This window comes from Bombina bombina, chromosome 2 (genome assembly GCF_027579735.1).
Source record: "Bombina bombina isolate aBomBom1 chromosome 2, aBomBom1.pri, whole genome shotgun sequence".
In the NCBI taxonomy this organism is placed as follows: Eukaryota; Metazoa; Chordata; class Amphibia; order Anura; family Bombinatoridae; genus Bombina; species Bombina bombina.
The window spans coordinates 110868384-110888117 of NC_069500.1; the positions used below are offsets into that span (position 1 = coordinate 110868384).

The 19734-nt window shown below is 39.9% G+C and overlaps 1 protein-coding gene across 1 annotated transcript in view; it reads left to right on the plus strand.

The window, feature by feature from the left end:
• The window catches only part of EGFLAM (EGF like, fibronectin type III and laminin G domains), a 280687-nt gene that overhangs the window by 240376 nt on the left and 20577 nt on the right, over positions 1–19734 (plus strand). Inside the window, exons 16-17 of the mRNA XM_053699674.1 lie at positions 4361–4439; positions 12845–12988. Of these exons, the coding sequence (XP_053555649.1) occupies positions 4361–4439; positions 12845–12988 (223 nt within the window). The remainder of the gene's footprint in view (positions 1–4360; positions 4440–12844; positions 12989–19734) is intronic.

The window sequence follows — 19734 nt, forward strand, 5'->3', positions numbered from 1 at the left end:
GCTGTGTGGGTACAGGCCAGAACGATGTGCTGTGTGGGTACAGGCCAGGAGGATGTGCTGTGCGGGTACAGGCCAGGAGGATGTGCTGTGCGGGTACAGGCCAGGAGTATGTGCTGTGCGGGTACAGGCCAGGAGTATGTGCTGTGCGGGTACAGGCCAGGAGTATGTGCTGTGCGGGTACAGGCCAGGAGGATGTGCTGTGTGGGTACAGACCCCAGGAGGATGTGCTGTGTGGGTACAGACCCCAGGAGGATGTGCTGTGTGGGTACAGACCCCAGGAGGATGTGCTGTGTGGGTACAGACCAGGAGGATGTGCTGTGTGGGTACAGACCAGGAGGATGTGCTGTGTGGGTACAGACCAGGAGGATGTGCTGTGTGGGTACAGACCAGGAGGATGTGCTGTGTGGGTACAGACCAGGAGGATGTGCTGTGTGGGTACAGACCAGGAGGATGTGCTGTGTGGGTAAAGACCAGAACGATGTGCTGTGTGGGTACGGGCCAGAACGATGTGCTGTGTGGGTACGGGCCAGAACGATGTGCTGTGTGGGTACGGGCCAGAACGATGTGCTGTGTGGGTACAGGCCAGAACGATGTGCTGTGTGGGTACGGGCCAGGAGAATGTGCTGTGTGGGTACAGGCCAGAACGATGTGCTGTGTGGGTACAGGCCAGAACGATGTGCTGTGTGGGTACGGGCCAGAACGATGTGCTGTGTGGGTACGGGCCAGAACGATGTGCTGTGTGGGTACGGGCCAGGAGAATGTGCTGTGTGGGTACAGGCCAGAACGATGTGCTGTGTGGGTACGGGCCAGAACGATGTGCTGTGTGGGTACGGGCCAGAACGATGTGCTGTGTGGGTACAGGCCAGAACGATGTGCTGTGTGGGTACGGGCCAGAACGATGTGCTGTGTGGGTACGGGCCAGAACGATGTGCTGTGTGGGTACAGGCCAGAACGATGTGCTGTGTGGGTACGGGCCAGAACGATGCGCTGTGTGGGTACGGGCCAGAACGATGCGCTGTGTGGGTACGGGCCAGAACGATGCGCTGTGTGGGTACGGGCCAGAAGGATGTGCTGTGTGGGTACGGGCCAGGCAGATGTGCTGTGTGGGTACGGGCCAGGCAGATGTGCTGTGCGGGGACAGCCCAGGAGGATGTGCTGTGGTGGTGGGTAAGGGTGAGTAGGATAACCTGTTTTGTGTGTAAGCCAAAACACCTCCCTGTATGGACCAGGATGCCTCCATGTGTGGGTACAAGCCAGCAGGCTGCTGTGTGTGGGCCAGGAGGACTTCTTGTGAACAGTCAAAATAGAGTGGCCAGTCAAACGTGCACTGTTTTCATAGCATGAGCTAATTTAAAAGGGATACTGGAACACTGGGCAGATCAAACTACAGATTTTATAGGGATGAGTATGCCCTTAAAAGGACCATAAAAACCTCTTGCTTTTGTGTAGAAACTGTGCTCTGTCCCATACTTTCTTGAGAGGCCAAAATGCTATTTCTGTAACCTTCCAATGTTGCAAATGAAGTAGTTTAGGCAGTTTGCAGCATTTCTCTGCTTTTTGGCATCTCTAGGGAGTGTGGTAAAAAAGCAAATTTTTTACACTAAAGTAAGAGGTGTTTAATGTACGTTTAACAAGAGTATGCAGACCACCCATTTTGGGCTTGTTATAAGGCTTCTGTTCCGCTTGTGTCTTTACTATTGTTTAATTAGTTCCTCTGTGTCATTCAGGTAATCTGCTTTGACATAATGATTTTAAAGCTTAACTGCATCCTTGTGCTCAAATATTTATAGTGACCCTGAAATATCACATTTCCATTAAAAAAACATCTCCGAGCACTGGTTCCTTTGTTAGATTGTCCTGTAAGGCACAACTGGAGCAACATATCATGAAACATCCTACTGCGTTTAGAAGTCTCAGTAAACTCAGAAGACAGAAGTCGATTGAGTTCAACTTATACAGATCATACTTGATTTACAATAAAAAGCTCCAATTGAGCTTAAATGAATTCCATTAAAAAAAATGTGACCCATTTAACACAAGCAATCATATCCCTGAATTCTGTTTTAGACAGAAATGTATCAAAGCCATTTTTAAATGTATTTAAGGTATTGGCATTCACTACCTCCTTAGGTAAGGAGTCCACAATTTGATTGCTCTTACAGTGAAAAACAATGTTACGCTGCTGGAGATTAAATCGGCTTTCCTCCAGCCTTAAATTGTGAACTCAAGTCACAAATAATTTCCTTGGAATTAACAGATTTTTCTCCAAATCTGTATATGGGCCTTGTATATATTTAAATAAAGTAATCATTTCACTTCTCATACACTTTTTTTGTAGTGAAAACACAGTTTGGCTAATTTCTCTGCATTGTTTAAATTCTCCATTGCCCTTATTAGTTTTGTGGCCCTTCTCTGAGCTTTTTCAAACTCTGCAATGTCTTTTTTTTTTTTTTTTGAGATTGGTTTTACCAGGGATTTATATAGTGACAGAATTATGCTTTCATCCCTTGAATCAGTGCCTCTCAATACATTTTAGCTTTAAGTACTCCCAAATTCCTTTCCTCCTTGGTTTTGCTAAGTCTATTCCCATTTAAATAATAGATTGCCTTCTTATTTTTACTTCCAAAATGTAGAACCTTACATTTTCCAGCATTAAATCTCACTTTCCATTTACCAGCCCATTCTTCCAATTTTTGTAAATCCCCTTGATAAGCAATTTTATCTCGCACTGACCTTACACAGCTTTGTATCATCAGCAAAAATAGAGCTGTTGCTATTTAATCATTGCTCCAAGTAATTAATAAAAATATTAAAAAGAACGGGAACAGTACTAATCAACTAATTACCTTTGCTCAATCTGAGTATGATCCATTTACTACTACTACTACTACTCATGGTTTTATCAAGTTATTTATCCATGATCTAACATTTTCAGCTAATACCAGTCCCTTAATTTTGTACAACAATCTCTCATGTGGCACTGTATCAAAAGCCTTTTAAAAATCCAAGTATATCACATCAATGGATTCCCCTGATTTGAGCTCATAATCTTAACATGAATACACTCATGAATAAAATATCTTATTATCCCTTTAAAGGGACACTCATATCAAAATTAAACTTTTATGATTCAGATAGAGCATGCAATTTTAAACAACTTTCCATTTTACTTCCATTTTTATATTAACACTTTTTGAGTCACCAGCTCCTACTGAGCATGTGCAAGAATTCACAGAATATACGTATATGCATTTGTGATTGGCTGATAGCTGTCACATGATACAAAGAGGAGTTGAAATAGACATCTTTGAAATTTGTGAGAAAAAAATCTACTACTCCATTTGAAGTACAGACTAAAGTGCTATTGCATTATCTTTTTGTCATACATTTGTTATTTATGCAAATCTACTGTATTTACTGGTCCTTTAAGTATCTTCCTTACTACCAATGTCAGACTAACTGGTCTATAGCTTCCTGAATCAGCCCTGCTTCCTTCCCTTTTTAAAACGTGGAGTAGAGATTTGGCTGTATAACAGTGTTAAATTCCCTTAAAGCCCTTTGTTGTGTTCCATCTGGAGGTTTATTTACCTTTAATATTATCCAGTTTTTTTCCTGATAGCCTCTAGAGATAACCCAGTTACTGGTATGGGCTTGTATGTTCTAGTTTGATTCAATGCATCTCCCATTGGTCCCTCTATTGTGTATAAATGCTATTTATTATTTAATGCCACAGATGTCTTTATAATCTGCAGCCTGACCAATGATCCTTATCCAGAGTGGGACATTTTATCCTGAGAAAAATGCTAGTTTCTTTAATGTTTCACAGGTAGAGGTCAATTGTTAGGTAATTGTGTTTTTTTTAAGACATTTTTTTTTCCAACTGTTGAAATATGGAGTTTACAAAAATATTCTCTCTGGAAGCTCCATGTTTTAATTTATTTTTCTTCAAAATAATTTTCAACTTTAATACTAATGTTACAGGGACATAATTGTTAGATGTTCAATGTTTTCAAATAATCAGACAGAACAAAAGTTTAATATATGCTTTTAGGTACAAGGTAAGAATTGGCCATGGATCTGAAACTATTTTTCAAAGCATTGTATATAGTGTTGATCTTGCTGAAAAATTCTTTCCTTTGTTACCCTCCTAGACCGTACTTCTGTGACTTGCTACCATAGTAGAAATAATTCACTGGAATGTATGTTTGCTGTATACTGTAGATTGAAGAAGGAAAAAAATGGGATTTATGTCCCTTTTAACCTGTTTTATTTTATACAAATACATTAACTTTAAATCATAAGCATAAAGTAAAAAGACAATACATAATAATTGTTCCTCACCATCTGATCTTCCTTTCAGTTATAACAGATGCCATAGAAATTCCACAGTTTATCGGCCGCAGCTACCTCACTTATGACAGCCGCGAGATTCTGAAACGGTAAGTAAATATAGTAACGTGAGCCTTAACAGATGCGATCAAATGGCCACCGGTCCTGTTTTACATAAAAAAGCTAAATTAACCATCAAGACAAACTTATTTGATTGTCAACGTTTGTGAAACCTACAGTATTTATTCTGAATATGTCTGCTGGAGGGGCTGCCTCAGACACCTTTCAATACATTTTTAGATGCATCACAGTTTATTTTTTATAGATGCCCCAGCCCTGTATAAAGCTATTTGCTTCATGTAATTGGCAAGCGTCCATGAGCTAGTGATGTATGAGATATACAATCCTACCAGGAGGGGCAAAGTTTCCCAAACCTCAAAATGCCTATAAATACACCCCTCACCACACCCACAATTCAGTTTTTACAAACTTTGCCTCCTATGGAGGTGGTGAAGTAAGTTTGTGCTTGATTTTCTTCTGTGATATGCGCTTCTCAGCATTTTGAAGCCCGGTTCCTCTCAGAGTACAGTGTTTGTCAGAGGGATGTGAAGGGAGTATCACCTATTGATTCTATGGTTTTCCTTACGGGAAATCTTTTCAAAGGTTCTCTGTTATCGGTCATAGAGATTCATCTCCTACCTCCCTTTTCAGATTGACTATATACTCTTATATTCCGTTTCCTCTACTGATACTTTTTCAGTACTGGTTTGGCTATCTACTATATGTGGATGGGTGTCTTTCGGTAAGTATGTTTTCATTCATTACTTAAGACACTCTCAGCTATGGCTTGGCACTTTATGTATTAATATAAAGTTTTAAATATATGTATTGTACTTATATTTGCCATGAGTCAGGTTTATGAATATTTCCTTTTGCAGACTATCAGTTTCAAAATCGGGAAACCTATTTAGGAAGTTATTTTTTCTTACCTGGGGTATAGTCTTTTCTTCAAATTGACTGCTTTTTCATTAATTTTCGCCACAGTTCTACCAAAGCTAAGTGTATTTGTTGTAAGTTAGCAGAGATTATATCTCCAGCTGTAGTATGCAACAGTTTTCATGTCTTCCTTTGCCAGCAGTTAGATTGGAGTTTTGGGAAAAAATCCCCAAAGTTGATGGGGCTATTTCTACTCTTGCCAAACGTACTACTATTCCTATGGAAGATAGTACTTCTTTTAAGGACCCTTTAGATAGGAAACTTGAATCTTATCTAAGGAAAGCTTATTTATTTTCTAGCTACATTCATAGGCCTGCTATATCCATGGCTGATGTTCCAGCTGCATCAACTTTTTGGTTGGAAAGCTGAGCACAACAGGAAACAGATCCTGATTTGTCTAGCATTGTTCGCTTGCTTCAACATGCTAATCATTTTATCTGTGATGCTATTTTTGATTTCATCAAAATTGAAGTTAAATCTATGTCTTTAGCTATTTTAGCTAGAAGAGCTTTGTGGCTCAAATATTGGAATGCTAACATGGTATCTAAGTCTAGATTACTATCTCTTTCTTTACAAGGTAACAATTTATTTGGTTCTCAGTTGGATTCAATTATTTCAACTGTCACTGGGGGGGAGGGAGTTTTTTTTACCTCCAGTATAAAAGATCTAAGGGTAAATCTAAAGCTTCTAATTGTTTTCATTCTTTTCGACAGAATAGGGAACAGAAAGCCAATCCTTCCCCCAAAGAATCTGGTTCCAGTTGGAAACCTTCTTCAAGTTGGAATAAATCCAAGCCTTTTAAGAAACCAAAGCCAGCCCCCAAGTCTGCATGAAGGTGCGGCCCTCATTCCAGCTCAGCTGGTGGGGGGCAGATTACATTTTTCCTAAATATTTGGGCAGATTATGTCCAAGATCAATGGATTCAGAGTATTGTCTCTCAAGGGTATTGAATAGGATTCAGAGTAAGGACCTCCTGTGAGAAGATTTTTTTCTCTCACACTTTCCAGCAAATCCAGTGAAGGCTCAGGCTTTTCTGAAGTGTGTTTCAGATCTAGAGCTTTCAAGGGTAATCATACCAGTTCCGTTTCAGGAACAGGATCTGGGGTTTTATTCAAATCTATTCATTGTCCCAAAGAAAGAAAATTAATTCAGGCCAGTTCTGGATCTGAAAATTTTGAATCGTTTTGTAAGAGTGCCAACTTTCAAAATGGTGACTATAAGGACTATTCTGCCTTTTATTCAGCAAGGTCATTATATGTCCACGATAGATTTACCGGATGCATATCTTCATATTCTGATTCATCCAAACCACTATCAGTTTCTGAGATTCTCTTTTCTAGACTAGCATTACCAATTTGTCGCTCTTCCATTTGGCCTAGCGACCTCTCCAAGAATTTTTTCAAAGGTTCTCGGCGCCCTACTCTCTGTAATCAGAGAACAGGGTATTGCAGTGTTTCCCTATTTGAACGATATCTTGGTACTAGCTCAGTCTTTACATTCTGCCGAACAATCACACAAATCAACTAGTGTTGTTTCTTCAAAGACATGGTTGGAGGATCAATTTACCAAAAAGTTCCTTGATTCCTCAGACAAGGGTCACCTTTTTAGGTTTCTAGATCGATTCAGTGTCCATGACTCTGTCTCTAATAGACAAGAGACGAATAAAATTGGTTTAAGCTTGTCGAAACCTTCAGTCTCAATCATTTCCTTCAGTGGCTATGTGCATGGAAGTTTTAGGTCTCATGACTGCAGCATCGGCGGTGATCCCCTTTGCTTGTTTTCATATGAGACCTCTTCAGCTTTGTATGCTGAATCAATGGTGCAGGGATTATACAAGGATATCACAGTTTAATATCCTTAAATCCCAATGTTCGACTTTCTCTGACTTGGTGGTTAGATCACCATCGTATAGTTCAAGGGGCCTCTTTTGTTCGTCCAACCTGGACTGTGATCACAACAGATGCAAGTCTTTAAGGTTGGGGAGCTGTCTGGGGATCTCTGACAGCACAAAGGGTTTGGAAATCTCAAGAGTCGAGGTTACCAATCAATATTTTAGAACTCAGTGCTATTTTCAAGGCTCTTCAGGTTTGGCCTCTGTTGAAGAGAGAACCATTAATTTGTTTTCAGACAGACAATATTACAACTGTGGCATATGTCAATCATCAGGGTGGGACTCACAGTCCCCTAGCTATGAAAGAAGTATCTTGGATACTTTCTTGGGCAGAATCCAGCTCTTGTCTAATTTCTGCGGTACATATGCCAGGTGTAGACAATTGGGAAGCAGATTATCTCAGGCGTCAGTCTTTACATCCGGGGGAGTGGTCTCTCCATCCAGATGTGTTTTTTTCAGATTGTTCAAATGTGGGGTCTTCCTGAAATAGATCTGATGGCTTCCCATCTAAACAAGAAACTTCCCAGGTACTCAGGTGGAGTTGGTGGATGCGTTAGCAGTTCCTTTGTTTTACCAACCTGCTTATATCTTCCCGCCTCTAGTTCTTCTTCCAAGAGTGATCTCCAAGATCATCATGGAACAATCATTTGTGTTTCTGGTAGCACCAGCATGGCCTTACAGGTTCTGGTATGCGGATCTTGTCCGGATGTCCAGTTGCCAACCTTGGCCGCTTCCTTTAAGACCAGACCTTCTGTCTCAAGGACCGTTTTTCCATCAGGAGCTCAAATCGTTAAATTTGAAGGTATGGAAATTGAATGCTTAGTCATAGAGGTTTTTCTGACTCAGTGATTGATACTATGTTACAGGCTCGTAAGTCTGTTTCTAGGAAGATTTATTATCGAGTTTGGAAGACTTATATTTCATGGTGTTGTTCTCATAAATTCTCCTGGCATTCTTTTAGAATTCCTAGAATTTTACAGTTTCTTCAGGATGGTTTGGATAAAGGTTTGTCTGCAAGTTCCTTGAAGGTACAAATCTCTGCTCTTTCGGTTTTATTTCACAGAAAGATTGCTAAGCTTCCTGATATTCACTGTTTTGTGCAGGCTTTGGTCCGTATCAAGCCTGTCATTAAATTAATCTCTCCTCCTTGGAGTCTTAATTTGGTTTTGAAGGCTTTACAGGCTTCCTCCTTTTGAGCCTATGCATTCTTTGGATATTAAACTACTTTCTTGGAAAGTGTTGTTTCTTTTGGCTATCTCTTCTGCTAGAAGAGTTTCTGAATTATCTGCTCTTTCTTTTGAGTCTCCGTTTCTGATTTTTTTTTATCAGGATAAAGCAGTTTTGCAGACTTCATTTAAATTTTTACCTAAGGTTGTGAATTCTAACAACATTAAAAGGGAAATTGTTGTTCCCTCTGTGTGTCCTAATCCTAAGCATTCTTTGGAGAGATCCTTACATTCTCTGGATGTTGTAAGAGCTTTGAAATATTATGTTGAAGCTACTAAAGATTTCAGGAAGACTTCTAGTCTATTTGTTGTCTTTGCTGGTTCTTGGAAAGGTCAGAAAGCTTCTGCCATTTCCTTGGCAGCCTGGTTAAAGCTTTTGATTCAAGAATCAAGCAAAAGTCCAGCACCGAGGGTACTGCATGCAAGCCACAGGGGCACCATGAACCCCTTAAAATATGCAAAAAATCCAAGAGTGGCAGCACAACAAATTTTTATTTTAAACACACAAGGAAAAACAGCAGAGCAACGTTTCGGGAGTGTATCCCTTTGTCAAGCTGATTTTACACTAAACGTAGTGAGAATTTATACACAGCCCCCACTAGAGGGCTCTAGTGAGTATACACAAAAATTAACTCTATAGTATCCAGATAACAATCACTGTGATGGATCAATATTCAAAATTTTATCCTAAAACAGCATTTACTCTCTATATACAAAATTACCAGAAATACAATAGAGTATAATGATACATTTCCTACAAAAAATACAAAATACTAATAATACAAATAATACAACTCCTACACATAATTGAAGGCCAGCAGAAATTAATATGTTGCTACACAAATTACAACATCCTAACAAGTAATATTTACCATTACAAATGTGAATGGTTAATTATTATAACATATTCTATAAAAGACTTTTACAAAAAGATTTTATAAAATGTTATCACAAAAATACAGATAAATCTAACTCTCTATTGAGCCCAGAGGGTTCTAATGTACCAAGTTTATAGATCCAGAATGCATCACGTTGTTTCAATAAACATTCTCTGTCACCACCACGACGTGGCTTCTGAACCCATTCAATAATCTGAAACCTAAGTTGGTTTATAGCATGCCCCATCTTAAGAAAATGGTGGGCGACGGGAGCAGTGACTTTCTTTGTACGTATGTTACTCTTGTGTTCAATGACCCTGTCACGGATGCTACAGGTAGTCTCACCCACATAGCTCCGCCCACAAGGACATTTAATCAAATAAACTACAAAACTCGAGTGACATGTGTGGTATCCCTTAATATTATACTTATGGCCAGTGGTTGGATGATAAAATACTGAACCTTTTATAAGATTGCCACAACAAGAGCAGTTTAAACATGGAAAACAACCATTATTTTTATTAGTAATATAGCTTTGACTGTTCTTTAACTTTTTACTACCAATATCAGCTCTTACCAAATGTTGTTGCAAATTTGGGCTTCTCTTATAAGCTGGCAAACGGGTGTGTTTTAACTCTACTACCTCAGGATTACATTTACCCAACATGTCCCAATGTTTCCTAATTATTTTTTGGATGATTTAACTTTGGGCATTATATTCGGATACAAAAACCATTCTACCATCATTCTTTTTATCTTTAATCCACGTACCCTGGTCCTGTATACCCTGCCAAAAGTGCATAAAGATATGAACCGACCACCAGGTCGCCCTATTGTTTCTAGTAATAGCTCTGTCACCACCAATGTTTCAATCTTCTTGGATAAAATTTTAAGACCCTATGTGGAGTTATCCACTTCATTTATAAAAGATACTGGGGACTTTTTGCAGAAGATTGATACATTGGATATACCCACAAATAAATTTTTGCTATTCAGTTTAGACTTTGACAGTTTGTACACGTCTATAACCCATGAAAGTGGTTTGGGTGCTGTTAAATCGGTATTGATCAGTGACAATAAGTATAGTTTAATTCCAGTTGAATTTCTTTAATTAGTTACTGGAAATTATTCTATATTGTAATTACTTCCTGTTAGAAGATGATTATTATCTTCAGACTCAGGGGACTGCCATGGGATCCAACGTCGCCCCCAATTATGCCAATATTACTAATAAAAATAATGGTTGTTTTCCATGTTTAAACTGCTCTTGTTGTGGCAATCTTATAAAAGGTTCAGTATTTTATCATCTAACCACTGACCATAAGTATAATATTAAGGGATACCACACATGTCACTCGAGTTTTGTAGTTTATTTGATTAAATGTCCTTGTGGGCGGAGCTACGTGGGTGAGACTACCTGTAGCATCCGTGACGGGGTCATTGAACACAAGAGTAACATACGTACAAAGAAAGTCACTGCTCCCGTCGCTCACAATTTTCTTAAGATGGGGCATGCTATAAACCAACTTAGGTTTCAGATTATTGAATGGGTTCAGAAGCCACGTCGTGGTGGTGACAGAGAATGTTTATTGAAACAACGTGAGGCATTCTGGATCTATAAACTTGGTACATCAGAACCTTCTGGGCTCAATAGAGAGTTAGATTTATCTGTATTTTTGTGATAACATAATTTTATAAAATCTTTTTGTAAAAGTCTTTTATATAATATTTTATAATAATTAACCATTCACATTTATAATGGTAAATATTACTTGTTAGGATGTTGTAATTTGTGTAGCAACATATTCATTTCTGCTGGCCTTCAATTATGTGTAGGAGTTGTATTATTTGTATTATTAGTATTTTGTATTTTTTGCAGGAAATGTATCAATATACTCTATTGTATTTCTAGTAATTTTGTATATAGAGAGTAAATGCTGTTTTAGGATAAAATTTTGTATATTGATCCATCACAGTGATTGTTTATCTGGATACTATAGAGTTAATTTTTGTGTATACTCACTGGAGCCCTCTAGTGGGGGCTGTGTATAAATTCTCACTATGTTTAGTGTAAAATCAGCTTGACAAAGGGATACACTCCCGAAACGTTGCTCTGCTGTTTTTCCTTGTGTGTTTAAAATAAAAATTTGTTGTGCTGCCACACTCTTGGATTTAAAGCTTTTGATTCATCAGGCTTATTTGGAGTCGGGTCAGGCCCCGCCTCAGAGAATCACAGCTCATTCTACTAGATCAGTTTCCACTTTGTGGGCTTTTAAAGAATGAAGCTTCAGTTGATCAAATTTGCAAAGCAGCAACTTGGTCTTCTTTGCATACATTTACTAAATTCTACCGTTTTGATGTATTTGCCTCTTCAGGCAGCTGTTTCAGTTTGATTCTTCTGCTTATGTTTTAAGTTTTTTCTTTTCAATTATGAGAAAAACGTATTTTTTTGGATGTGGATTTAATTTTTTCAGCGGAAAATAGCTGTTTTTATTTTTATCCCTCCCTCTCTAGTGACTCTTCTGTGGAGTTCCACATCTTGGGTATTACTATCCCATACGTCACTAGCTCATGGACTCTTGCCAATTACATGAAAGAAAACATAATTTATGTAAGAACTTACCTGATAAATTCATTTCTTTCATATTGGCAAGAGTCCATGAGACCCACCCTTTTTATGGTGGTTATGTTTTTTTGTATAAAGCACAATTATATTTCCAGTGCCTTTTTTATGCTTTTTACTCCTTTTTCTATCACCCCACTACTTGGCTATTCGTTAAACTGAATTGTGGGTGTGGTGAGGGTGTATTTATAGGCATTTTGAGGTTTGGGACACTTTGCCCCTCCTGGTAGGATTGTATATCCCATACGTCACTAGCTCATGGACTCTTGCCAGTATGAAAGAAATTCATTTATCAGGTAAGTTCTTACATAAATTATGTTTTCTTGTCTTTATTCTTGTGGGTGTGTATCTCTGTCTAAGAGAACTAATGGATATACTTTGATGTGTTTTTCTCTCTCTCTAATTATCTCTATATCTATTTAATCTATATAAAAACACCCAAGCTATTTATGTGTACAAAGCTATAGCTAGAGCAATTAAAATATATAACTTTGGATTTGTAATATAATTACATATGATAGTGCTTAACTTTCTACACTCTTCTTTTAAACCTATATTGGGAATTAAATTCTGAGTTTACGGTCCCTTTAACTATATAATCAGTATTTCAGTGTGTAAATTTTATAGGCTCTTTTCAAATTTATATGTTTGCTTGTTCATTCATTTCCACCATTATGTGTACTTTAAGCTATCTTTTGTAAAAAGCCATTGTTTCTCTGCAATGATTTTTTCCCCACTGGCTTAGTCCCTTTGAAATATTTCTCATGAACTACCCAATAAAGTTTTCTTTATTCTCCAAGATGAGGAAACTTGAGTCTGTCTGTGGAGATAAAATCAATAAACTATGTGATGCATCAGGAATAGTGCATGCTTTTCATAAGAACTCTCTTTTATTTTGCAGAGTCTCTGGAACTCGGACGAACATATTTATGCGATTTAAGACATCAGTAAAAGATGGTCTTCTCATGTGGAGAGGTGACAGTCCTATGAAGGCAAATAGTGACTATATTTCTTTGGGTCTACAGGATGGAAGTTTAGTTTTTAGGTAATTTTTACTTTTAGGGACTACTAGACAATCCTACATCAAGAAAGGGTGTTAATGTATTCCCATATATGCAGCAACATTGCATGGTTGTACTGCAAAATCATTTTTTTTATTTTCTTAATTGACGCCACACATAGGGCTTAGATTACAAGTGGCCACGATAAGCAATATTGTGACTGCGCTAGCTTGCTCATGTATTACAAGTTGAAAGTAAATGGGTGTGGTAGAGTGCAAATAAAATTTGTGCACGTGGGTAAGCGCAACTGAAGAACTAGCATAAAGTGTGAGGGGTAAAAAAAAAAAAAAGCTGCATCAAGCACAACATAATTAAATTAAAATAAAGTGTTACACATATATACACTATCTGATAAAAATTGTTCATATAAATATTTTTTTATATAAGAGTTAAAATTATATGGTAAATGACAAGGTGTTTGACTGGAAAGGGCTATTGTGTAAATGTATGTATATATTTATGCATTATTGCTGGAAGATTTAATTGCTTTAGAGATAGAGGATAGTCCTGCTACAATCAAGCAATCTGTTAAGAGGACTGATACTTTTTTTTTGAGGCAGCTTTAAAGCAGGTTTCCTCTTTTCCCATCCTGGATTCAGTTTCTGAAATTTTTACTTAGGAATGGCAGAAGACATTTGTTTCTTTTGTTCCATCTTCCAAATGTAAAACTAAGTTTCCCCTCCCTCCTTTAAAAAAAATTTTTTGGGAGACTGTTCCACGTTGGCCAAGCATACTACTATTCTTTTGGAGGATAGTTCCTCTTTTAAGGATCCTTTAGATAGAAAACTTAAAGGTTTTCATAAGTGATCCTTTCAGCTTGCAGGTTTAATGTTTAGGTCTGCAATCAGTGTAGACTTTGTTGCTGCTACCACTATTGTGTTGCAAGGGAAACCACTTTGGATGAGATTCAGGATCATATTAATCTCTTTATTTGTGATGCAGCAGTGGAAATGATATGCATCAATTATAAGAATACTTCATTAACTATTTTAGCTAGGCAAGGTTTGTGGCTTAAGTCTTAGTCTGCTGATACAGTTTTTCAGTGAAGGCTGCTTTCTCTTCCTTTTCAGGGCAAATCTCTGGTTGGCTCTGAGCTGGATGCTATTATTGCCACAGTCACAGAAGGTAAGGGAGATTTTCTGCCCCAGGATAAGAAATCCAATGGTAAGCCTAGATCTGCAGGTCATTTTTGCACCTTTTGTCAATCTAAGTTCTAGAGTTCTGGCTACTCTAAATCCTCCTGGAACTCTAACTCTTTTTGGGCCAAAAACAAATGGTCCAAGAAGGCTACTCCAGCTCCTAAAACAGCATTAAGGTGTGGCCCCCAGACTAGAACAGTCTCTGTTGGTGGGCAGGTCTCTTTTGGGAGGCTTGGGAGAGATCTTATTAGGGTCCCTGCGGTTTACAAGTTATTTTCTAGGGGGCACCAAATATGTCTTGCTCAAATCCTACGTGGGGAAATTTCTTCCTGTTTGAGTGCCTCGAGGTCCTTTAAAGGCCCAAGCTTTTTTGGCTTTTGTGAGAGATTTGGAAATAATGGAGGTGATTGCACCAGTTCCAACTTCAAAATTAAACCAGGGGTTTTATTCAAATCTATAGTGCCAAATGAAGAAGATACTTTTCTGCTTGTTTTGGATCTCAAAATATTGAACAAATTCCTACTTTCAAGGTGGAGACAATTCACACATTGCTTCCTTAATGGCAGGAGGGTTAGTTTATGTCTAGTTTGTGATCTTTGCTTTCCTAGACAAAAATTATCAGTTTGTGGCCCTCCCTTTCAGTCTAGCTACAGCTTCCAGTGTGTTTACAAAAGTCCTGGGAGCTCTGTTGTCTGTAGTTCGAGCACAAGGAATTCCTGTATTTCCTTACTTGGACGACATTCTGGTTCCCACTTCATTTCATCTGGCTGTGTCTCACTTTCAGATGGTTATTCAGTTGCTTCAGAGTCATAGTCATAGTCATAAATAAATATGCCAAATAGCTCATTAACCCCTCAGACTTGTGTGTATTCTCTGGGGTTTATAACCAATTCTGTGATTCTCTTTGTCTCTGACAGATAAGCGCAGACTAAAGCTGCAACAGGAAAGTACTCTCCTGCAGCTGTATCCTCTCCCTTCTGTAGCTCAGTGCATGGACTTTGTGGGTCTCCTCATGGTGACTGCATCGGATGCAGTTGCATTTGCCAGAATTAGTGTTCAGGATCTCCAATTGCAGATGTTGTATCAATGGAATGGAGACCACAAAAGGATATGTCTCGGAGGATTCTGTAAGATCACTAGACAAGACAGTCCTTGAATTGTTGGCAGATTAACCAGTCCCTGGTTTAAAGAGCCTCTTTCTCTTGTTAAGTGTATCCAGTCCACGGATCATTCATTACTTGTGGGATATTCTCCTTCCCAACCGGAAGTTGCAAGAGGATCACCCACAGCAGAGCTGCTATATAGCTCCTCCCCTAAGTGTCATATCCAGTCATTCTCTTGCAAGCCTCAACCAAGATGGAGGTCGTAAGAGGAGTGTGGTGTTTTATACTTAGTTTATTCTTCAATCAAAAGTTTATTTTGAAATGGTACCGGAGTGTACTGTTTATCTCAGGCAGTATTTAGAAGAAGAATCTGCCTGCGTTTTCTATGATCTTAGCAGAAGTAACTAAGATCCATGGCTGTTCTCACATTTTCTGAGGAGTGAGGTAACTTCAGAGAGGGAATGGCATGCAGGTTTTCCTGCAATAAGGTATGTGCAGTTAATATTTTTCTAGGGATGGAATTTGCTAGAAAATGCTGCTGATACTGAACTAATGTAAGTAAAGCCTTAAATGCAGTGAGAGCTACTGGTATCAGGCTTATTAATAGAGATACATACTCTTATAAAAATGTAATATAAAACGTTTGCTGGCATGTTTAATCGTTTTTATATATGTTTGGTGATAAAACTTATTGGGGCCTAGTTTTTTTTCCACATGGCTGGCTTGAATTCTGCCTAGTAACAGTTTCCTGACTTTCCACTGTTGTAAAATGAGTGGGAGGGGTTTTTTTGTGCAGCAAAAATTACAGTCACAGACATCCAGCTTCTTCCTGCCTGATCCAGGATATCTCTGGAGGGCTCAAAAGGCTTCAAAGTCGTTTTTGAGGGAGGTAACAAGCCACAGCAGTTGTTGTGACTATTTAAAAAAAAAAAAAAAAAAAAAACCTTTTTGGCAGTTATTATTCTGTGTTTGGTATTAAGGGGTTAATCATCCATTTGCAAGTGGGTGCAATGCTCTGCTAACTTGTTATTTCAAATTTTGGAAAAAAATTGTGTTTCTTAAAGGTGCAGTAACGTTTTTTATATTGCTTGTAAACTTGTTTAAAGTGTTTTCCAAGCTTGCTAATCTCATTGCTAGTCTGTTTAAACATGTCTGACACAGAGGAAACAACTTGTTCATTATGTTTGAAAGCCATGGTGGAGCCCCATAGGAGAATGTGTACTAAATGTATTGATTTCACCTTAAACAGTAAAGATCAGTCTTTATCTATAAAAGAAATATCACCAGAAGATTCTGACGAGGGGGAAGTTATGCCGACTAACTCTCCCCACGTGTCAGACCCTTCGTCTCCCGCTCAGGGGATGCACACTAATATGGCGCCAATTGCATCAGGGATGCCCATAGCGATTACCTTGCAGGACATGGCTGCAATCCTGAATAATACCCTGTCAGAGGTATTATCCAGGTTGCCTGAATTAAGAGGCAAGCACGATTGCTCTGGGGTTAGGAGAAATACAGAGCGCGCAGATGCTGTAAGGGCCATGTCTGATACTGCGTCACAATATGCAGATCATGAGGACGGAGAGCTTCAGTCTGTGGGTGACGTCTCTGATTCGGGGAAACCTGATTCAGAGATTTCTAATTTTAAATTTAAGCTTGAGAACCTCTGTGTATTGCTTGGGGAGGTATTAGCTGCTCTGAATGACTGTAACACAGTTGCAGTACCAGAGAAATTGTGTAGGCTGGATAAATACTATGCGGTGCCGGTGTGTACTAATGTTTTTCCTATAGCTAAAAGGCTTACAGAAATTATTAGCAAGGAGTGGGATAGACCGGGTGTGCCTTTTTCCCCACCTCCTATATTTAGAAAAATGTTTCCAATAGATGCCACTACACGGGACTTATGGCAGACGGTCCCTAAGGTGGAGGGAGCAGTCTCTACTTTAGCAAAGCGTACCACTATCCCGGTTGAGGATAGTTGTGCTTTTTCAGATCCAATGGATAAAAAATTGGAGGGTTACCTTAAGAAAATGTTTATTCAACAAGGTTTTATTTTACAGCCCCTTGCATGCATAGCGCCTGTCACGGCCGCGGCGGCATTCTGGTTTGAGGCCCTGGAAGAGGCCATCCATACAGCTCCATTGACTGAAATTATTGACAAGCTTAGAACACTTAAGCTAGCTAACTCATTTGTTTCTGATGCCATTGTTCATTTGACTAAACTAACGGCTAAGAATTCCGGATTCGCCAATCAGGTGCGTAGGTCGCTATGGCTTAAATCCTGGTCAGCTGACGTGACTTCGAAGTCTAAATTACACAACATTCCTTTCAAGGGGCAGACCTTATTCGGGCCTGGTTTGAAGGAAATTATTGCTGACATTACTGGAGGTAAGGGTCATACCCTTCCTCAGGACAGGGCCAAAGCAAAGGCCAAACAGTCTTTTCGTTCCTTTCGAAATTTCAAGGCAGGTGCAGCATCAACTTCCTCCGCTTCAAAGCAAGAGGGAACTTTTGCTCAATCTAAGCAGGCCTGGAAACCTAACCAGTCCTGGAACAAAGGCAAGCAGGCCAGAAAGCCTGCTGCTTCCTCTAAGACAGCATGAAGGAATGGCCCCCTATCCGGCGACGGATCTAGTAGGGGGCAGACTTTCTCTCTTCGCCCAGGCATGGGCAAGAGATGTTCAAGATCATATCTCAGGGATATCTTCTGGACTTCAAAGCTTCCCCTCCACAAGGGAGATTTCATCTTTCAAGGCTATCTGCAAATCAGATAAAGAAAGAGGCATTCCTACAGCCCCGAGAATCTTTACAAAGGTTCTGGGCTCACTTCTGGCGGTTCTAAGACCGCGAGGCATAGCGGTAGCTCCGTATCTAGACGACATCCTGATACAGGCGTCAAACTTTCAAGTTGCCAAGTCTCATACAGAGATAGTTCTGGCATTTCTGAGGTCGCACGGGTGGAAAGTGAACGAGGAAAAGAGTTCTCTATCCCCACTCACAAGAGTCTCCTTCTTAGGGACTCTTATAGATTCTGTAGAAATGAAAATTTACCTGACGGAGTCCAGGTTATCAAAACTTCTAAATGCTTGCCGTGTTCTTCACTCCATTTCGCGCCCCTTCAGTGGCTCAGTGTATGGAGGTAATCGGCTTAATGGTAGCGGCAATGGACATAGTGCCATTTGCGCGCCTACATCTCAGACCGCTGCAATTATGCATGCTGAGTCAGTGGAATGGGGATTACACAGATTTGTCCCCTCTGCTAAATCTGGATCAAGAGACCAGAGATTCTCTTCTCTGGTGGTTGTCTCGGGTCCACCTGTCCAAGGGTATGACCTTTCGCAGGCCAGATTGGACAATTGTAACAACAGATGCCAGCCTTCTAGGTTGGGGTGCAGTCTGGAACTCCCAGAAGGCACAGGGATCCTGGACTCAGGAGGAGAAACTCCTTCCAATAAATATTCTGGAGTTAAGAGCGATATTCAATGCTCTTCTGGCTTGGCCTCAGTTAGCAACACTGAGGTTCATCAGATTTCAGTCGGACAACATCACGACTGTGGCTTACATCAACCATCAAGGGGGAACCAGGAGTTCCCTAGCGATGTTAGAAGTCTCAAAAATAATTCGCTGGGCAGAGTCCCACTCTTGCCACCTGTCAGCAATCCATATCCCAGGCGTGGAGAACTGGGAGGCGGATTTTCGAAGTCGTCAGACTTTCCATCCGGGGGAGTGGGAACTCCATCCGGTGGTGTTTGCTCAATTGATTCATCGTTGGGGCAAACCAGAGTTGGATCTCATGGCGTCTCGCCAGAACGCCAAGCTCCCTTGTTACGGATCCAGGTCCAGGGACCCAGAAGCGACGCTGATAGATGCTCTAGCAGCGCCTTGGTTCTTCAACCTGGCTTATGTGTTTCCACCGTTTCCTCTGCTCCCTCGACTGATTGCCAAAATCAAACAGGAGAGAGCATTGGTGATTCTGATAGCACCTGCGTGGCCACGCAGTACTTTGTATGCAGACCTAGTGGACATGTCATCCTTTCCACCATGGACTCTGCCTCTAAGACAGGACCTTCTGATACAAGGTCCTTTCAATCATCCAAATCTAATTTCTCTGAGACTGACTGCATGGAGATTGAACGCTTGATTCTATCAAAGCGTGGCTTCTCCGAGTCCGTCATTGATACCTTAATACAGGCACGAAAGCCTGTTACCAGGAAAATCTACCACAAGATATGGAGTAAATATCCTTATTAGTGTGAATCCAAGAATTACTCATGGAGTAAGGTTAGGATTCCTAGAATATTGTCTTTTCTCCAAGAGGGCTTGGACAAAGGATTATCAGCTAGTTCCTTAAAGGGACAGATTTCTGCTCTGTCTATTCTTTTGCACAAGCGTCTGGCAGAGGTTCCAGACGTTCAGGCATTTTGCCAGGCTTTGGTTAGAATTAAGCCTGTGTTTAAACCTGTTGCTCCTCCGTGGAGCTTAAACTTG